Below are 14,889 nucleotides of genomic sequence, written 5' to 3'. Positions count from 1 at the left end.
GCATTCTTTGAGGAATTCAAGTGGGTTCTGATTCATCATGTTTTCATTAACCATAGTGCAGGGGATCCTCGACTTACAATGGAGTTATGTCTGGATAGGCCTATTGTAAGTTGAAAGTATTGTTAAATGGAAAAAGCATTTAATACACCTGCCCTACTGAACATCACAGCTTAACACAGTCCTTTCCTCTCGTGATTGTGGGGCTTCTTGGGAGCTGTGTTTCATTGCTACTGCCCAGTATCACAAGAGAGTTTTGTACCCTATATTGCTAGCCTGGGAAAAGACTCAAATTCAAAATTTGAACTACAGGTTCCACTGAATGTGTATCAAGTTCACAACATCATAAAGTCAACAAAATCCTAAGTTGAACTATCTAAATTGAGGACTGTCAGTGTATTATTAATAGTAGTATTTATATTGTTCTGGAGAAAGATAATACATCAAAATGAGCGAAATAAAAGTGTAATGGTAATTTACCTCTTGCAGGGAGCTACATTGGTAGACAGAATGTTGGTGTTTTTGTTTGTTTGCTTTTGTCTAGTGAGTCTAGACCTTTCCTAGGAATCCCAGAAGTCGACAGGTGAAAGGGAAGGGAAAAATCGCAGGGTGCTTTTTTGATGACCTGAGATCATCTCTCTTTCAAAGGGTTTTTCTTTGTGACAGCCCCTGAACTCATGCAAGTTGGCATGCTGTCTCTTCAGCTGCTGACCGGGTAGGCCTCAACCAGAGTCAGTCTGTGACATAAGTCTCCTTGAAGAGTGTTCGTGGTGATGGGGGTGAGGTATGAGAGAGAACATTTCTCTCTCTCTCTTTCTCCCCTCCTCCCTGCTCCCAGGGTACTTCAAAAAAGTCAAGAAAGATAGAAGTAAAAGAAAAAGTTTATTTTGGTGCAAAAATATTTTGAAATCTATGCATAGTTGTTTCATACTTTGTACTTTCATGAACTTATTGACGACCTCTCGTATATATCTATTTTACATTTTTTTTGCTCCCAAGTAAATTTATCTTGTAATTCTGTTTTCCATGAATGTTTTGAAGTATCTTCATATCTCCCTCTGGGTTTTCCTGGGGGGCTCATTGTCCACATTATGTATGCTCACCAACAAATATATATTTCAATGACAGTTTTCTTTTTTTCAGACACATAGTAGGAATGTCATTGATTTAAGAAAAACAGTTTCCCACAACTTTGAGAGTAGCTGTGTGGCTGACTTTTCTTTCTTTCTTTTTCTTTGGCCAGCAGGAAGCCTTCATTTTGTGAGGTAGACTATTCCATGTTGTAAGCTATGCCTTTGTTTTGAAGTTCAGATACAGTGACTCTGGCATTCTCACAGTCCCCGGATATGGACTGTCCTAGAGATCTGTCACAGGAGCCAGTGCTGACCTGAGTACCAGCTTCTCTGTGGCTCCACATTCAGTGACTTTGGGAACACTGGGCATAAATTGTACATTATAATTGCTTCCTGCTGACTTGCCCATCTTACCCAGTTGTGACTTCATTATATGTTGCTTTGCAGAAAACTTGCTTTATTTGATGAATGGAATTCCTTGGCTGTTTATGTTTCAATGGATAATACAGTGGTCATTGAAGACATCAGTGAGTGCTCAACCTGTTTATCTTCCGTGTTGGGGGTGATGAGTTCCTTCCTCAGCATTTAGAAATCTAAGGCCAGAGAGAGTCTCTGGCCTCCCTCACCAGGGCGGGGAAGCTTAGGAGAGCACTGGGGCTCTGGCCTCCCTCACCAGGGCGGGGAAGCTTAGGAGAGCACTGGGCTCTGGCGCTCTTCTGCTTGGGCTTTCTGTGACGGAGTAAGCCATTGGAGGATCTTTGCTGCCCCTTGATGAGGTACTATACCCTTTTCCTGTGGGAAATCCAGACTGTGCATTTCATTAAGCCATTGATAGATCTTTTGTAAAGATCCACCCTTATCCAGGCCTGTGCTCCCATCCATGGGGGATGGCGAAGCCTAAAGTCACAGCTCCTGTTTCAGAGGCCCTTGCGAACTAGCTGAGAAATGAGATTTCCTTAATAAACCCAGAATACCTGTTGGGAGCTAAACAAGCAGGCAGTGACCAGAATGAAGAGCATGAGACTGAAGGAATGGCCCAGGCTTCCTATGCGAGGTTGGGGCCAGCTGTGCCCTGGTGGTGGTGGGGAGGGCCCTCCAGGCAAGGAGTATTACCTGAGGCGCCCCTTTATTTTGCATTTGCAGTATTTCCAACAGCTGGCTACCCCTTACTTACCTAACTTTCTTACCTTCCCGTTCTAGAAAAAATGTGCTGTGTCCTTCCCTTGAGTGCCAACACACCTGGTGAAAGGCTCCATGATTCTCTGACTGCTTCGAACCAGAGTAAGGGCACCTCTGCCTGCTGCCCAGCCTGGAAACCCCTGCTGCTCATTGTGCCCCTCCGGCTGGGCATAAACCAAATCAATCCTGTCTATGTTGATGCATTCAAAGTAAGTTGCCCCTTTTCCTGAGCCCATTGCTGCCTGCCCATCATACCGCCATGCCAGCACAGAGATCCGTGAGCAGCAGTCCACAAGTGAGTTGAGAATCTTGCATTCTCTTTCCCTCCAGGAGTGTTTTAAGATGCCACAGTCTTTAGGGGCATTAGGAGGAAAACCAAATAACGCCTATTATTTCATAGGATTCTTAGGTAAGAAAGGAGGACTCACAAGTAAGTCACCATGGGCAACGGGAGGGAGTGGGCATGAGGTTTGCCTGGGAGACCAGGTGATGGCAATGAGTGGGCCCCTGTGTAGCTCAGCGCTGCTATGGCGTCTGGTCTGCTCCTTCTGTCTTCTAGGCTGATCTATGGAGAGGAATGCTTACGGGTGCCTGGCGGAATGCAGGCCACCTTTGAGAGCCTCTGTTTCCTTGCCTCTTGGTAACATGGTTCCTCAGCTTTCTCACCGGGTGGGTCACAAGGTCACAGCTTCATCCAGCACATCTCTTTCCTGCCTGTGAGGCCCAGGGCAGTGGCATTTCAGTCCCGTGGCTTTGCTGATCTCCTTCTTATTGGGGTTCAGGCAGCTAAGCTAGGAGGTGCCCTCTGCCTTCCCAGGTCCCCAGAGCTGGGTGTGCTGGCTCATTGTTTAGAGCCATAACAGAGTGGCAATTAGAGGAGGCAAAGGCAGAATTATTCCTTTCCTGACAACAGGGGCCAAGCCTTCAAGGCACTGATTTCCTACCATGAACCCTGAAAGGAACAGCCCAACACTCCTTGCATAGGCCAGTGCCTCCACAAACCCAGCCACCTTTCTCACTCAGTGGCTGCCATCAGAAGCATTTAAGGCCCTCAACACACACAGTGAGCTTCACCGTGCACACAAATCACCTTGACTACCTATTAGAATGCAGATTCAGGGGGTCTGCCTGCCTTAGAGCCTGGGAGTCTGCATTGCAAATTAGGTGGTGCCGGTACTGCTAGTCCACAGACCCTGCTTTGAAGACCAGGGTGTGGGTTAAGGGAGTGGTGCCTCCAGCACACCTCTGGCAGGGGTAGGGTAGACTGAGACTGGGTCTCAAGGAAGTTATGAGCTTAGATTGGTCCATAGGTGAGGGAGAGCTAGAGTGGTTCTGTGAACATGGCAGGAAGGGATGTGCAGAGGACAGGGTAGAGATGGCCTATGGCCTTGGTCAGCCTCCCCCACACATCTCCTGGAGATTCGTGGAGGTGAGGGGCGATGGAAACAGACATACCTCACTTTGCGTGCTAGTCTCCTTTTTGCCAAGTTGTGTTAGTGCAGTTAAAGGATATGAAGTCGTTCAGTCGTGGTTTGTCTTCTGTGAAACATGGCTAACACCCAACTCACTGTCGGGTCATCTCACAGTAAAGCATTCACAAAGAGCCAGGCTTCCGGTCCGCGCATGGCGAAAGGTAGCTCCACCCTGCCTCACCCCCACACCTCTTTCCTTTGCTACCTCTTTCTTCCAGAAAAAGGGGATTTTTGCACAGCTGCTTCTGTGCTCTCTAATGCTGCCATCTATTGGTCAATCCTAAGAACTACAGATGAATGGAAACTAAGAGCCCATGGTGGCTTTTGTTTTTCCTAGGTACAAAACTCAATATTTGAAAAAAAAAAAAAAAAAAAAAAAAAAAAAAAACTCAATATTTGGAGTTATATAAATTTAGATGCCCTTGATTCCTAAGCTTCTGGGTTCTTGACAAAGAAAATATTGCAAACAGTTATTTCCTATTGCTTATGCTTGTCCTAGTCTGTTCAGGGTGCTTTACCAGTGTCCCACAGACTGAGTGGTGTAGAAACAGCAGTGATTTATTTCTCACAGTTCTAGAAGCTGGGAATTCCAAGATGAAGGCACTGGTAGATTCCATGTGTGGTAAGGACCTGCTCCCTAGTTCATGGATGGCACCTTGTCACTGTGTCCTCCCGTGGTAGAAAGTGCGAGGGAGCTCGTATGGCCTCTGCAGACACTAATCCTATTACCTTCATCAGTGTTTCACCTCTCAAAGCCCCCAGTTCCTAGTTCCAGCCCACTGGGGATAGGCTTTTAATATATGGATTCTGCGGAAACACAGATATTCATTCCAGAACAATACTTTAAGACACGTTTGGAACAGATTGGAAGGGATCTCAGTGAATAGTGTATGTGGCTCCTGAGCACCCTGGCCTCCCTATCCCAAGATGCCCAGAGAGAATTTGCCAAGCTGGCATAACCCCATTTCCTGAATCTGACTTCTCATTAACGAGATCCAGGCAAGCTTTATTTCTTGAATAATCCAAGATAGTGGTTCACATAGCGCCCATCCTCTCACTCATTTGTAAATCCCTTGTGCAAACGTGTGGCTCCCAAGTCTTCCAGCTCCCCCTTTGTGGCTCACCCCCTTATTAGATGAGGTTGAGTGGCCCGGATCAGCAGAGGGTCTAAAGGGAGGCGAGGGTTGAGAGTTGCCATTTTTTGAACACCTGTATTATGCCTGGGTTTCTGCATAGTTCTCTCTCCCCATCTCTCTGTCCCCTGTGAAGTCCAGACCGTTATTTCCATTTTACACCTAGTGAAACTACTAAGAGAGGTTATTTCCTCAAAGTCACTCAGCTAGAAAGTTGTGAAGCTAGCATTTGGTTCCAACTAGGGTATCTGTGCCTGCCACACTCCATTGCTTTCCTGAGACCCTCCTGCCTGGCGGGAAGCTGGGAGAACCTCTAGATGTGTCAGGCTGTGGTCCTGGGAAGATGCAGGTTGTCACATTTTGCCTGCTGCACTTGAGGAGAGATTGCCACCTTGAGATCTATTGTGTTAACCCTGTCTCTGCAGGGTTGAGCAGCCTGCACCTTCCCCCGGGGCCTCATCTGAGACCTGTGCGTACTCCCCACAGCAGTTCTAGGATTCTTTCCATCTTCTACTATGTTTCTTACCAGCACTATGAGAAACAAGGCAGCTGCACACACACACACACACACACACACACTTCACTCACACCCTCACCCTCATAGAGAAAGGTCCTGGCCAGAGCCAGAGCAGAGGTTATTATTTCCACTGCCTGAACTCACAACACTCCAGCAGATGGCTGAGTTCTAGCCCTCTTTGGCTTTCAGTTTCCTTGTCCACAACTTCCTTTTCCTCTTATCTTAGTATGGTCTCAGGTAGGCTTCCTTTAAGCATCTTGGTTATTGCTCTCTAGTGTGACCCGAGGTGTTTTTGCTATCACTGATCTTGCCCACCTGTGTTCTAGGAGGAGCCAGTCACTTGACTGGTCATATGGCAACATCGATTTCCATATACTTGTCAACATGTTTACCGGAAAATGCTCTTGATTTAAAGGAAGATATTTCTGTGGCCATCTTGTACCTGTATTGTGTTAGAAGCATTTCACAGAGGTAGAATCTTCCAGGTTTCCAAGATTCCAGGAAGGAATCTTCCAAGACAGGCGCAGTGACCCCAGTTTATAAACAAGAACATTCAAAGAGAGCGAATGAAGTGGTTTGTTCTTGGTTTATGATAAAGTGAAACTTTTCATCGGCTCTGGGAAGCACATTCTTTGCCAACAGAAATACATAAATGTGCCCAATCAATCTTCAGTGCCATACCAAGGAGGGCTTTGGGGGCATCCCCCCCCCCCAGTCTCCTGATGCAAGTAGATGTCTCTTTGGTCGCCTGGCACAGTTGAGAACACAGAGGCCTAGATGGCACTCAAGCCTGGACGGTGAGGTCAGGGTGTCCCTTTCGGTATTTTTGCTTACACAGTTGTTGCTGATGAGTGCTGGAAGGACTCTCAGCCCTCGGAAGATTAGGTCCAAGTAGAAATGTTACCCAGAACTCCTCCCAGGACAGTTTTTGGGTAAGGCTTATTCAATTTAACAACACATGGCTTTTCTCTTAGGTGCAAAAGTCAACCGTCCCAAAGTGAGTTTTCCCAGTGAGTCACATCTGTACTGATGTTAGAGAGGCAAAGGCAGTGCTTTCTGACAGAAATCTACTACCTTGCTGACAATCACCAACTTGTTACCTAATCAGGACCGGAAGTCAGCTCATTAGTATCTCATCCATAGCAGAGTTAGCATCCTCATTCGATCTGGGGAGCATTTCTTTTGGAGTCCAAGGCTTTTTCCTTTACCAGAGACACTCCCTGAGTGTAAGTCTAAGAAGTGATGATTCTAGGTCAAGATGCTTTTCAATGTCAGAAGAGGCAGAAAGGTCCCTAATGGCCCCTGGGCTCATGGCCCAGTGACTCTACCTCCCACCTGCTCTTTGCTACTGCTGCTCACAGAGCCTGCCATGTCATCTGTGGTCTCTCATGTCCAAACCTGTCACTTTCCATTTTTGGACCTGGACATTGAGGGAATGTAAATGCTAGGGCAAGTCTTCTCACTGAATGATGAGATTTAAGTGCAAGTGTCTTCCTTCAAGCATGCTTACCGTGGCTTCAGGCTTTCTGTCATCCCATGCACATTGTCACCAAGGGAGGGTTAGCAGAACCAGAGGGCCTTCTTCCGAGGACAGCAGTGGGGCCAGGGCCAGCGGTTCTTCTAAGGTTAAGCCTGTCTCTTTCAAAACAGGTAATGAGCTCATCTTCTTGGACCCTCATACAACCCAGACCTTTGTCGACACTGAAGAGAACGGAACGGTTGATGACCAGACTTTCCACTGCCTGCAGTCCCCACAGCGAATGAACATTCTGAACTTGGATCCTTCTGTGGCATTGGTGGGTACCTGAATGTCGGGTGGGCCAGGGGATATGGCACAACTCCGTTGCAGATTGGTTCCCCAGGAGTTAGCCCGATTGCTGAGTAGGCTGGCAAGAATCTGTCTGCTCACCAGGCCCATAAGAGGCAGCGCAGCGTAGTGGGGGAAAGAATGGGCCCTGGAGCCAATCAGCTCCAGACTCTGCCACATCTGAGCTGTAGACTGGAGTTGCTTACCTTTCTGAGCCTTGGTCTCTGCATTTATACAGTGAAGAAGACCATACTTCTTTCTTGTATGGTTACATGGACACATTGTGTTTCAGGTACTTGGCACAGGGCTAGCCCACTGTAAGTAGTCTATGAATGTTATTGTTAGTACTTCATCTTTTCTTTTTCAAAAAAGTGTTACTTATTTTTATTTACTTGAAAAGCAGCAATATACACACACACACACACACACAGAAAGAGAGAGAGAGAGAGAGAGAGAGAGAGAATTTTCCTCTACTATTTCACTCTCCAAATGCCTACAACAGGCAGAGCTAGGCCAGACCAAAGCCAAGATCCAGGAACCCTTTCCAGGTCTCCCATGTGGGTGGCAGGCGCCTCAAGCACCTGAGACATCATCTGCTGCCTCCCAGGTTGTACATTAGCAGGAAGCCAGAGCAGCAGCAGAGGTGTGACTCAGCCCCAGGCACTCCAACATGGGGTGATGGTGCCCCAGAGCCTGCCCCAAGTATTACCATCTTATCCTGGTTTCCTTCTTGGCCTCCGTTTGTCGACATGCGAAGGTGGATTATAGCTAGGGAGAGATGCAGGAGTAAGAAGTCCTGGGAGGACTGTGCCCATTTCTCAGTGCACACAGTCCAGGAAGTTGCAGGATTTCCCCCACAGGAAGTTTGATTGCTACCTGTACGCACTGTGAAGTAGCAGTGGTTCTGGGGCCTGTCTGCATCCTCTCTTCCCATGTAATCCAACTGTCAGAGCACGGTGACCAGCACAAGCTGATAGTCCTCCTCTTGATTTGGACCATTGTTGCACAGGGAAGGAGACTGACATTGCTCTCTATTCAGGTAACCCACTCTAATAACTTGAAGGTCAAAGCCACATTGTCCAGTGTTGTTTCTAGTTGAAAATGCTCTTTGGCTTTTGTTTGCTTGTTTTATTGAATATTCTTTATAGATGTGTGTTTGCATACTCTGAATATGATGCAGTTAACCTCATGCTTTGGAGTCTGGTCTTCAAGTTAGAAGAACTCACAGCTTGAGCAGGGAGGGACATGGAAGGAAAGAAACAGAAAGAGAGCAAGCAAGTGAGAAGGACAGAGAGAGAGAGAGAGAGAGAGAGAACACAGTTGTCTATGTCCAAGTGAGGCAATGAACTAGGAGAAAGAGAAGCCTGGCCAATCTTCTTCCTGTACTGCACTTGGGGAGAGTGGGACCCATGTTGGGATTCTGAGCCCATAGCTCCATGTTGCAAAGGGCAATTCTAAGTTGTGTTCTTTTGCTTCTCTCCCCCACCCCCAAGGGATTTTTCTGCAAAGAAGAAAAAGACTTTGATAACTGGTGTAGCCTTGTTCAGAAGGTAAAGATGTATGTTTTTCTTAGTCCTAAACAATGAAAGTAACTCAATATGTTTCCTTTTCAAGATTATTTTTCACAGTAGTGTAAACCTAGTCTGATATGATTGTATTGCAAGAAAAAGAAACTATGGCATCAAAGAAACTGTTGGATGTGGGAAATTGTGTATAACTTTTGGGAAACTGGAAAAACAAAACTTTTGATTGAGATATACTTTGTATGCTGAGTGTGTGATGTCCGTGATGACACTTGATGCTTCATCTCATTAAGCCGATGAATCATGAAATAGATAATATTCTGCCATTCGAACTGAAAATGCCAATTTTATATTGCTCAATCGAAATTCTTCCTTACTCTGTTTATACCACTACATTGGACAGATGGGCTCTCAGAGCCTTTGAAAGTGTAAGGAGGGAAGAGTTTTTTCTTCACAAGTGAATACAAAGTTAATACCCCAGGTAATGATTCCCCGAGATATAAGGAGAATTATTTTCTAAAGTCAATACTTAACATTTCAGAATGCAGTAAAACTATATATCACATTTCTGGTCACACCATGCCATTTAAATGGATACATTTGCTATAAATTGTGGATCACACCTGAACCCACACCAATAGCTACCAGTACTCTTCTGGGGCAGATTTAATATGATTAACTGACATTTCTTTGGAGACAGTACTTCATGAACATCTCACCCCAAAATTGAGCTGGACTAATGTAAGTGGCACAGGGCCTAAGCCTCATAGCAGATTACTGAGTATTGAGGCAGGGTGATGGGTACTGCCCTCAGTTACTCCCAGTATCCTCCTTTGCTGGCCAACAGTATCTGGAAGTAAAGATGGCTGGGTCTTCAGATGGTTCAAGTAGAGGAAGGGTATATTTGCTAGGCCTTTGTTTTCTTCTGTCAGCCACCAGGTTGGTGGGTTTGGGGTCACACATTGCCACCTGCACAGAAGTGTAGTAGTGTTTACAGCTGTTTCTGTGTCTCCCCAGGAAATTCTAAAGGAGAATTTAAGGATGTTTGAATTAGTTCAGAAGCATCCATCACACTGGCCTCCCTTTGTACCTCCAGCCAAACCAGAAGTGACAACCACTGGGGCAGGTAAGCTGTTGTTCAGCAGACCCGCATCGAGCGATTGTTTTGTGATACAGAAAAAATTATACTTTAAATCTTCTGCTAAGCTCATCGTCGCCAATCTCAAAGAACAATAAAAAAGAAGAATAGCTAGAAGCAAAAGTTCTATGAAAAATCAAGACGACTAGAATTGTTTTCTCCTGGTCTTGTGCAGAATCACAATTCAGAGGCCATGAATGATTCAAGAGGCATCTCGAGGGGGTAGTAGAGCCTTGGCCCCGTTATTCTAATTAGGCCTTGTGATGACTAGGATTGTTCTGAGTCTTATAGAGAATTTCTTACACCTGGCAATGGTCCTAACTGTGTCTCCTCCCGACAAGTTTTTCTTTAGCAAGCAAAGCGATTTTAAGAATGTGTAGTCTTAGCTGCTGAGTAATGTACTGATTGGTCCCTTCAACCCAAGTGTCGAGCTTCCTCTCTTTCTCATTCATGTATTCCAACAGAATTCATCGACTCTACTGAACAACTGGAGGAGTTGGACCTGGAGGAAGATTTTGAGATTCTGAGTGTGTAGTGTAGTAGAAACTCAACTTGGAGGTCTGTCTTCCATCTGGCACCATAGGGACACGAACTTATCACACAAAACTTTCCTAGTCAGCAAGTGCCTGATATGCCAACAGCATACAAACTCAGTAGCAATCATGACTGAGCCAACTGCCAATTCTCAGACAAAAGGCAAAACAAACACATGACAGCAAGCCTTCCCTAGAAAGAAAGAGCGCAGTCGTGGCGCCCCGGAGGGAGAAGATGAGGAGGAGACTGTTGCTTCCCAGCTGGTGTTCCATGGCCAGAGCGAGTGTTGAGCTCTGAGGTGAGGCGATGGACGTCTGGAAGGCAGACAGCGGCTCTCAGCTTCCTTCCGGATGACAGATGGTTACTCTGTTCTTCTTCACCCTTTCGGGTGTGACCTCTTTGGGGCTAAATACTAAGAAGCAATCTGTTCTCTTGCTCAAATAATAAAGCAACTGAATCAGGGATTTAAAAAGTTCTTGATAAATTATTTGAATATGTACTTGACATAATTATAATTTCTGTCAAAACATTTCTCAAGGAAATTATGTCCAATGTACACTTGCTGATCTCCTGCATACTTAGGGAAACCTCACTATTTGATGGCTCACTGTCCCCAGCGTCACTGATACTTTTGTCAGCCATCACCCTATCCTTAAATCCAATCATGGTTGCTTCAATCAGGGGTCAGCACAGTTTTTCTGGAAAGGGTCAGATGGTAAATATTTTAAGCTTTGCAGGCCATGCGGCCTCTGTCCCAGCTGCTCAACTTCTGCTGTGGAAACACAAACGCAGCCGCAGACAGTGTGCATGCAAATGAGCCTGGCTGTAATCCAGTAAAACTTTATTTACAAAAACAGGCAGAGGACTAGGTTTGCCCAGCGGGCTGTAGCTTGCCAATCATGCACTTAAATGGTTTATTTTTGGTTTTCGAGAAATTAAAAATATATTGTGTTTCAATTATGCTATTTTGGTTAGCAGCCATATTTAGAAAGAATCATTCATGTGGTGACATTTAACTGGTGCCTCAAATACCATTTCAAATCATTTCAGGATTAGCAACATGCTAAGTTTTAAAGCAGGTATCCATCAAATTCGCTTGGCTAGCCACTGTCCTGTGAGAATTCAGCTCAAATCCCTGAAATATCTTCCCATTTTCCTTTCCTTGGTTTGGAAGCTAGCACTAAGCTAAGTGACTTGTTTCCTTGGAGCCTGTGGTTGTCCCCGCCCCCCGCCCAAGTAGGTAATATATTCCAATGCTTCAAAATTCAAAAGATCCAAAATGTTATTCAGCGAAATGTCTTTCCCTCCCACAGGTGAGTTCCCTTCCCTGAAAACTCCCAAGGTTATTAATTTCTTCTTTATCCTTTCCAGAGGGTGTGTTTTCTGCATATATAAAATATTCATATGCACACACACACACACACACACATATACACACATACACATATGCAGCTTAGATTTAACAACTATAACATTTCTCAACTTTTGATTTATCTATAAATAGTCCTGACAGTACAAAAGTGTAGAAACTCCTTAAACTCTAGCCTGTCAAGGGGAGGAAAGCAGTTGTAGGCTTGTCTTGAATCAAGGGTTTATAGACCAGCCCTTTGACTTTGATCATTTTCTGATATGTTCCTGCCTCAATGTTTTATTACCGATTTCCACTCTCAGTAACAGGAACATCCAAGGCTCTGAGGGGGAACTCACGGACTGTAGTGTGTTGAATGTTAGAAAAGTTGTCATCGAAGAATGTCCAAAGAGTCCATGTTCAGATTTCATTCATTTTATTGGCTATATACAAAGCCGACGCCATGCTTATTACTCAGGAGGTGAAGGTAGCAATTATTCAGATGACACTGATTATGCGTTGTCTGTATTGGCACAGTGGACATAATACTTAAGGAAACAGAATCCCCTGAAAGGAATTGCCTCATGTCAACAGAGCTAAGAGGATTCTGGGAAACTGGCAATGACAGAAAATGGCGAAAATAAATCCCCCCAAACAGAATACAAAACACTTTATAGCCAACTTGGGCTTGCTCTAGGTCTGCTAACTGCTAATGAGAGGAGTGTGCTTAATTTTTATTAGGTTTATAAAAACACATTGAAATCGTTTAATAGGCTACCTGTGAAAGAACAGTTGGATGCCCATTTTTTTTTCTGGCACGTCTCTGTAACAGCCTCAGAATGCAAAGGAACTAACACACTGGAGTTTGAATTTGCCACATGGCACACATCTGGATGACATTTGGAGTAAACAAGGACTTCTGAGAAATGGAGCTTTACCTTTTTGTTCCTGGAGTCGAAAGCAAAATTTACACCTCCTTAGCCATGCACCTTTCTACCCTCGGCTCAGGAAAAAGGGCCGTGATTCTTGAGTGCTTTTATGGGCTTGGCCATGTTGGTTGCATCCAATGCTCTACTTTAGACCTGGCCAAGTTCTCTGTCTCTGGCTGAGGAGAGAGCCAGCCAGGAGGAAGTCTAGGACCTTATGAGGTTAGTGAGCCCCTTTCTGCCGCTGGCCTTCAGGACTTCCTATGCCATAGGAGGCCCAGGCTAGCTCACTCTGAAGGAGTCAGAGTTCACACCTAGGCCCCTGGCTGGCACCCTGTTCCATTTGTGGGCCTCTCAATAGTGAGGGCTTGTACTAGGCAGACCGGAGCCATCCAGAAATGTCCAGCCAGAGATTTCTTTTTTAAACCTGGAAACACTGGGCTCTGGTTTAAGCCGAGTCATGTGTAGTGACCTCTGGACATAAAGAAATGACAGTAGTGATGGTGAAGAGCTTTCTGATCAAGACAGCGAGGAAAGCCAGCAGTCTAAGGAGGTGGCGGCCCAGCAAATCTTTCCGAGGTAGCCATGAAAAGTCATGCAAACATGCAAATCCAACGGTAGCACCAGGGTGACTGAAACGGGCCAGCAGATCCAGAGTGGACTCATCTATCGGGCGTGAGGGTTGGGGTGATAGGAACGTCCAGTCGTCCAGCCCAAATGAGACTCCAGCAGACAACTGGACAGATTGGCAAAAGGGCCCAGGCCGTCCTTCTTCAGTCTGGCCAGGTTTGTGAGGTGACTGTTGTGACGGGGAGGGGAGGGCAAGGGGCAGAGTGGCAGGTGCCACCCTACAAGCTTTTCATACACACCTGGCAGCGGCTGACTCGGCTGTGCAGCTGCCCGGCTTTCAGCGTTTCAGACACTGGCTCCTCCCTGAACTGCTGCCTCTCCTCCACCGTGGTCAGCCAGAAGCTGTACTTGTTGGCAAAGTAGTGGCAGGTGCCTCGCGCCCCGCTGCACTCGATGAAAGGAGTGGCCCGGAAGTCCTCGAGGCAGGATCCAGGGGAGACCAGGGACTGGCCTCCGCCCTCGGCGCCGGCGGCCGTGTGCTAAAACAGACAGGGTGGCTGTGTGGGCTGCCGTGGGGGGAACACGTGGATGCCTGCTCCGAAGCACTGCCCCCGAGGGGCGGCCCCAGCTTCTGGCCTGCAGGGGCAGGGGCTGCCCATCCTCCCTTATAGCAGCCTTTAGGGCCAGCAATGCCCCCCTTTCAGGCTCCCTTGTGCCCACTTAACCCATCGCATGGGGCCAAAGGCTACGTGTCAACCAGTGTTTCTCAGGCTATTGCTGTCCCCCTGAGTTTGCAGGTGTGTTCAATCACCTCACCACCGAATGTCCACAGACACATCTGAAAAAGGCGGAATTCAGGACAATACAACAGGCCCTCAGAACACAGTTCTCCAAGCCCTTCATCTACTGTGCACTGTACTGTAAGGGAAAGAATATGCAGTTTCCACGAACTGGTTAAACCATGCCCCTTGGAGCCAGTGTTGTGGCTTAGCAGGTTAGGCCACTGCCTGTGGTGCCGGCATTCCTTATGGATGCTGGTTCGTGTTCTGGCTGTTCCACTTTTCCATCCACTTACCTGCTAATGCACCTGGGAAGGCAGTGGAAGATGCCCAAAGTGTTTGGGCCCCTGCGGGAGACCAAAAAGAAGCTCCTGACTCTTGGCTTTGGCCTGGACCAGCCCTGGCCATTGTGGCCATCTGGGGAGTGAATGAGTGGATGGAAGATATTCTCATGTCCCCCAACTCCCTTCTCTCTCCATCTCTCTCTGTAACTCTGCCTTTCAAATACATGAATATTTTTAAAAATAATAAAGGGGGACTGGCCTTGTGGCATAGAGGGTAAATCCGCCACCTGCGATACTGACATCCAACTTGGGCGCCCGTTCTAGGCCTGGCTGCTCCACTTCCCATCCAGCTCCCTGATAATGTGCCTGAGAAAGCAGAAGATGGCCCAAGTGTTTGTACCACTGCCACCTATGTGGGAGACCTGGATGAAGCTCCTGGCTTCTGGCTTTGGCCTGGCCCAGTGCTGGCTATTGTGGGTGGATGATCTCTCTGTGTCTCTCCTCTCCTCTCTCTCTCTCTCTCTCTCTCTGTAACTCTTTCAAAATAAATAAATAAATCTTTAAAAAATAATAATAAAATAAACCATGCCCCCAACCCTCCCACCAGCA

The 14,889-nt window shown here is 46.5% G+C and overlaps 2 protein-coding genes across 3 annotated transcripts in view; one reads left to right on the top strand and one right to left on the bottom strand.

Moving 5' to 3' along the window:
• Positions 1-10,845, top strand: part of ATG4A (autophagy related 4A cysteine peptidase) — a 64,830-nt gene extending 53,985 nt beyond the window's left edge. For both annotated transcript variants that reach the window (XM_008272860.5, XM_089323735.1), the window contains exons 7-13: positions 1,518-1,597; positions 2,271-2,458; positions 2,580-2,658; positions 7,022-7,167; positions 8,672-8,728; positions 9,719-9,827; positions 10,304-10,845. In XM_008272860.5, the coding sequence (XP_008271082.1) occupies positions 1,518-1,597; positions 2,271-2,458; positions 2,580-2,658; positions 7,022-7,167; positions 8,672-8,728; positions 9,719-9,827; positions 10,304-10,374 (730 nt within the window). In that variant the 3' untranslated portion in view covers positions 10,375-10,845. The remainder of the gene's footprint in view (positions 1-1,517; positions 1,598-2,270; positions 2,459-2,579; positions 2,659-7,021; positions 7,168-8,671; positions 8,729-9,718; positions 9,828-10,303) is intronic.
• Positions 10,846-12,140: 1,295 nt separating this feature from the next.
• Positions 12,141-14,889, bottom strand: part of COL4A6 (collagen type IV alpha 6 chain) — a 312,990-nt gene continuing 310,241 nt past the window's right edge. The window contains exon 45 of the mRNA XM_008272863.5: positions 12,141-13,756. Coding sequence (XP_008271085.2) covers positions 13,496-13,756 — 261 coding nt within the window. The 3' untranslated portion in view covers positions 12,141-13,495. The remainder of the gene's footprint in view (positions 13,757-14,889) is intronic.

This window comes from Oryctolagus cuniculus, chromosome X (genome assembly GCF_051225735.1).
Source record: "Oryctolagus cuniculus isolate XC-2025 breed Fujian yellow rabbit chromosome X, ASM5122573v1, whole genome shotgun sequence".
NCBI lineage: Eukaryota > Metazoa > Chordata > Mammalia > Lagomorpha > Leporidae > Oryctolagus > Oryctolagus cuniculus.
This window is presented reverse-complemented; position numbering and strand designations above follow the sequence as displayed.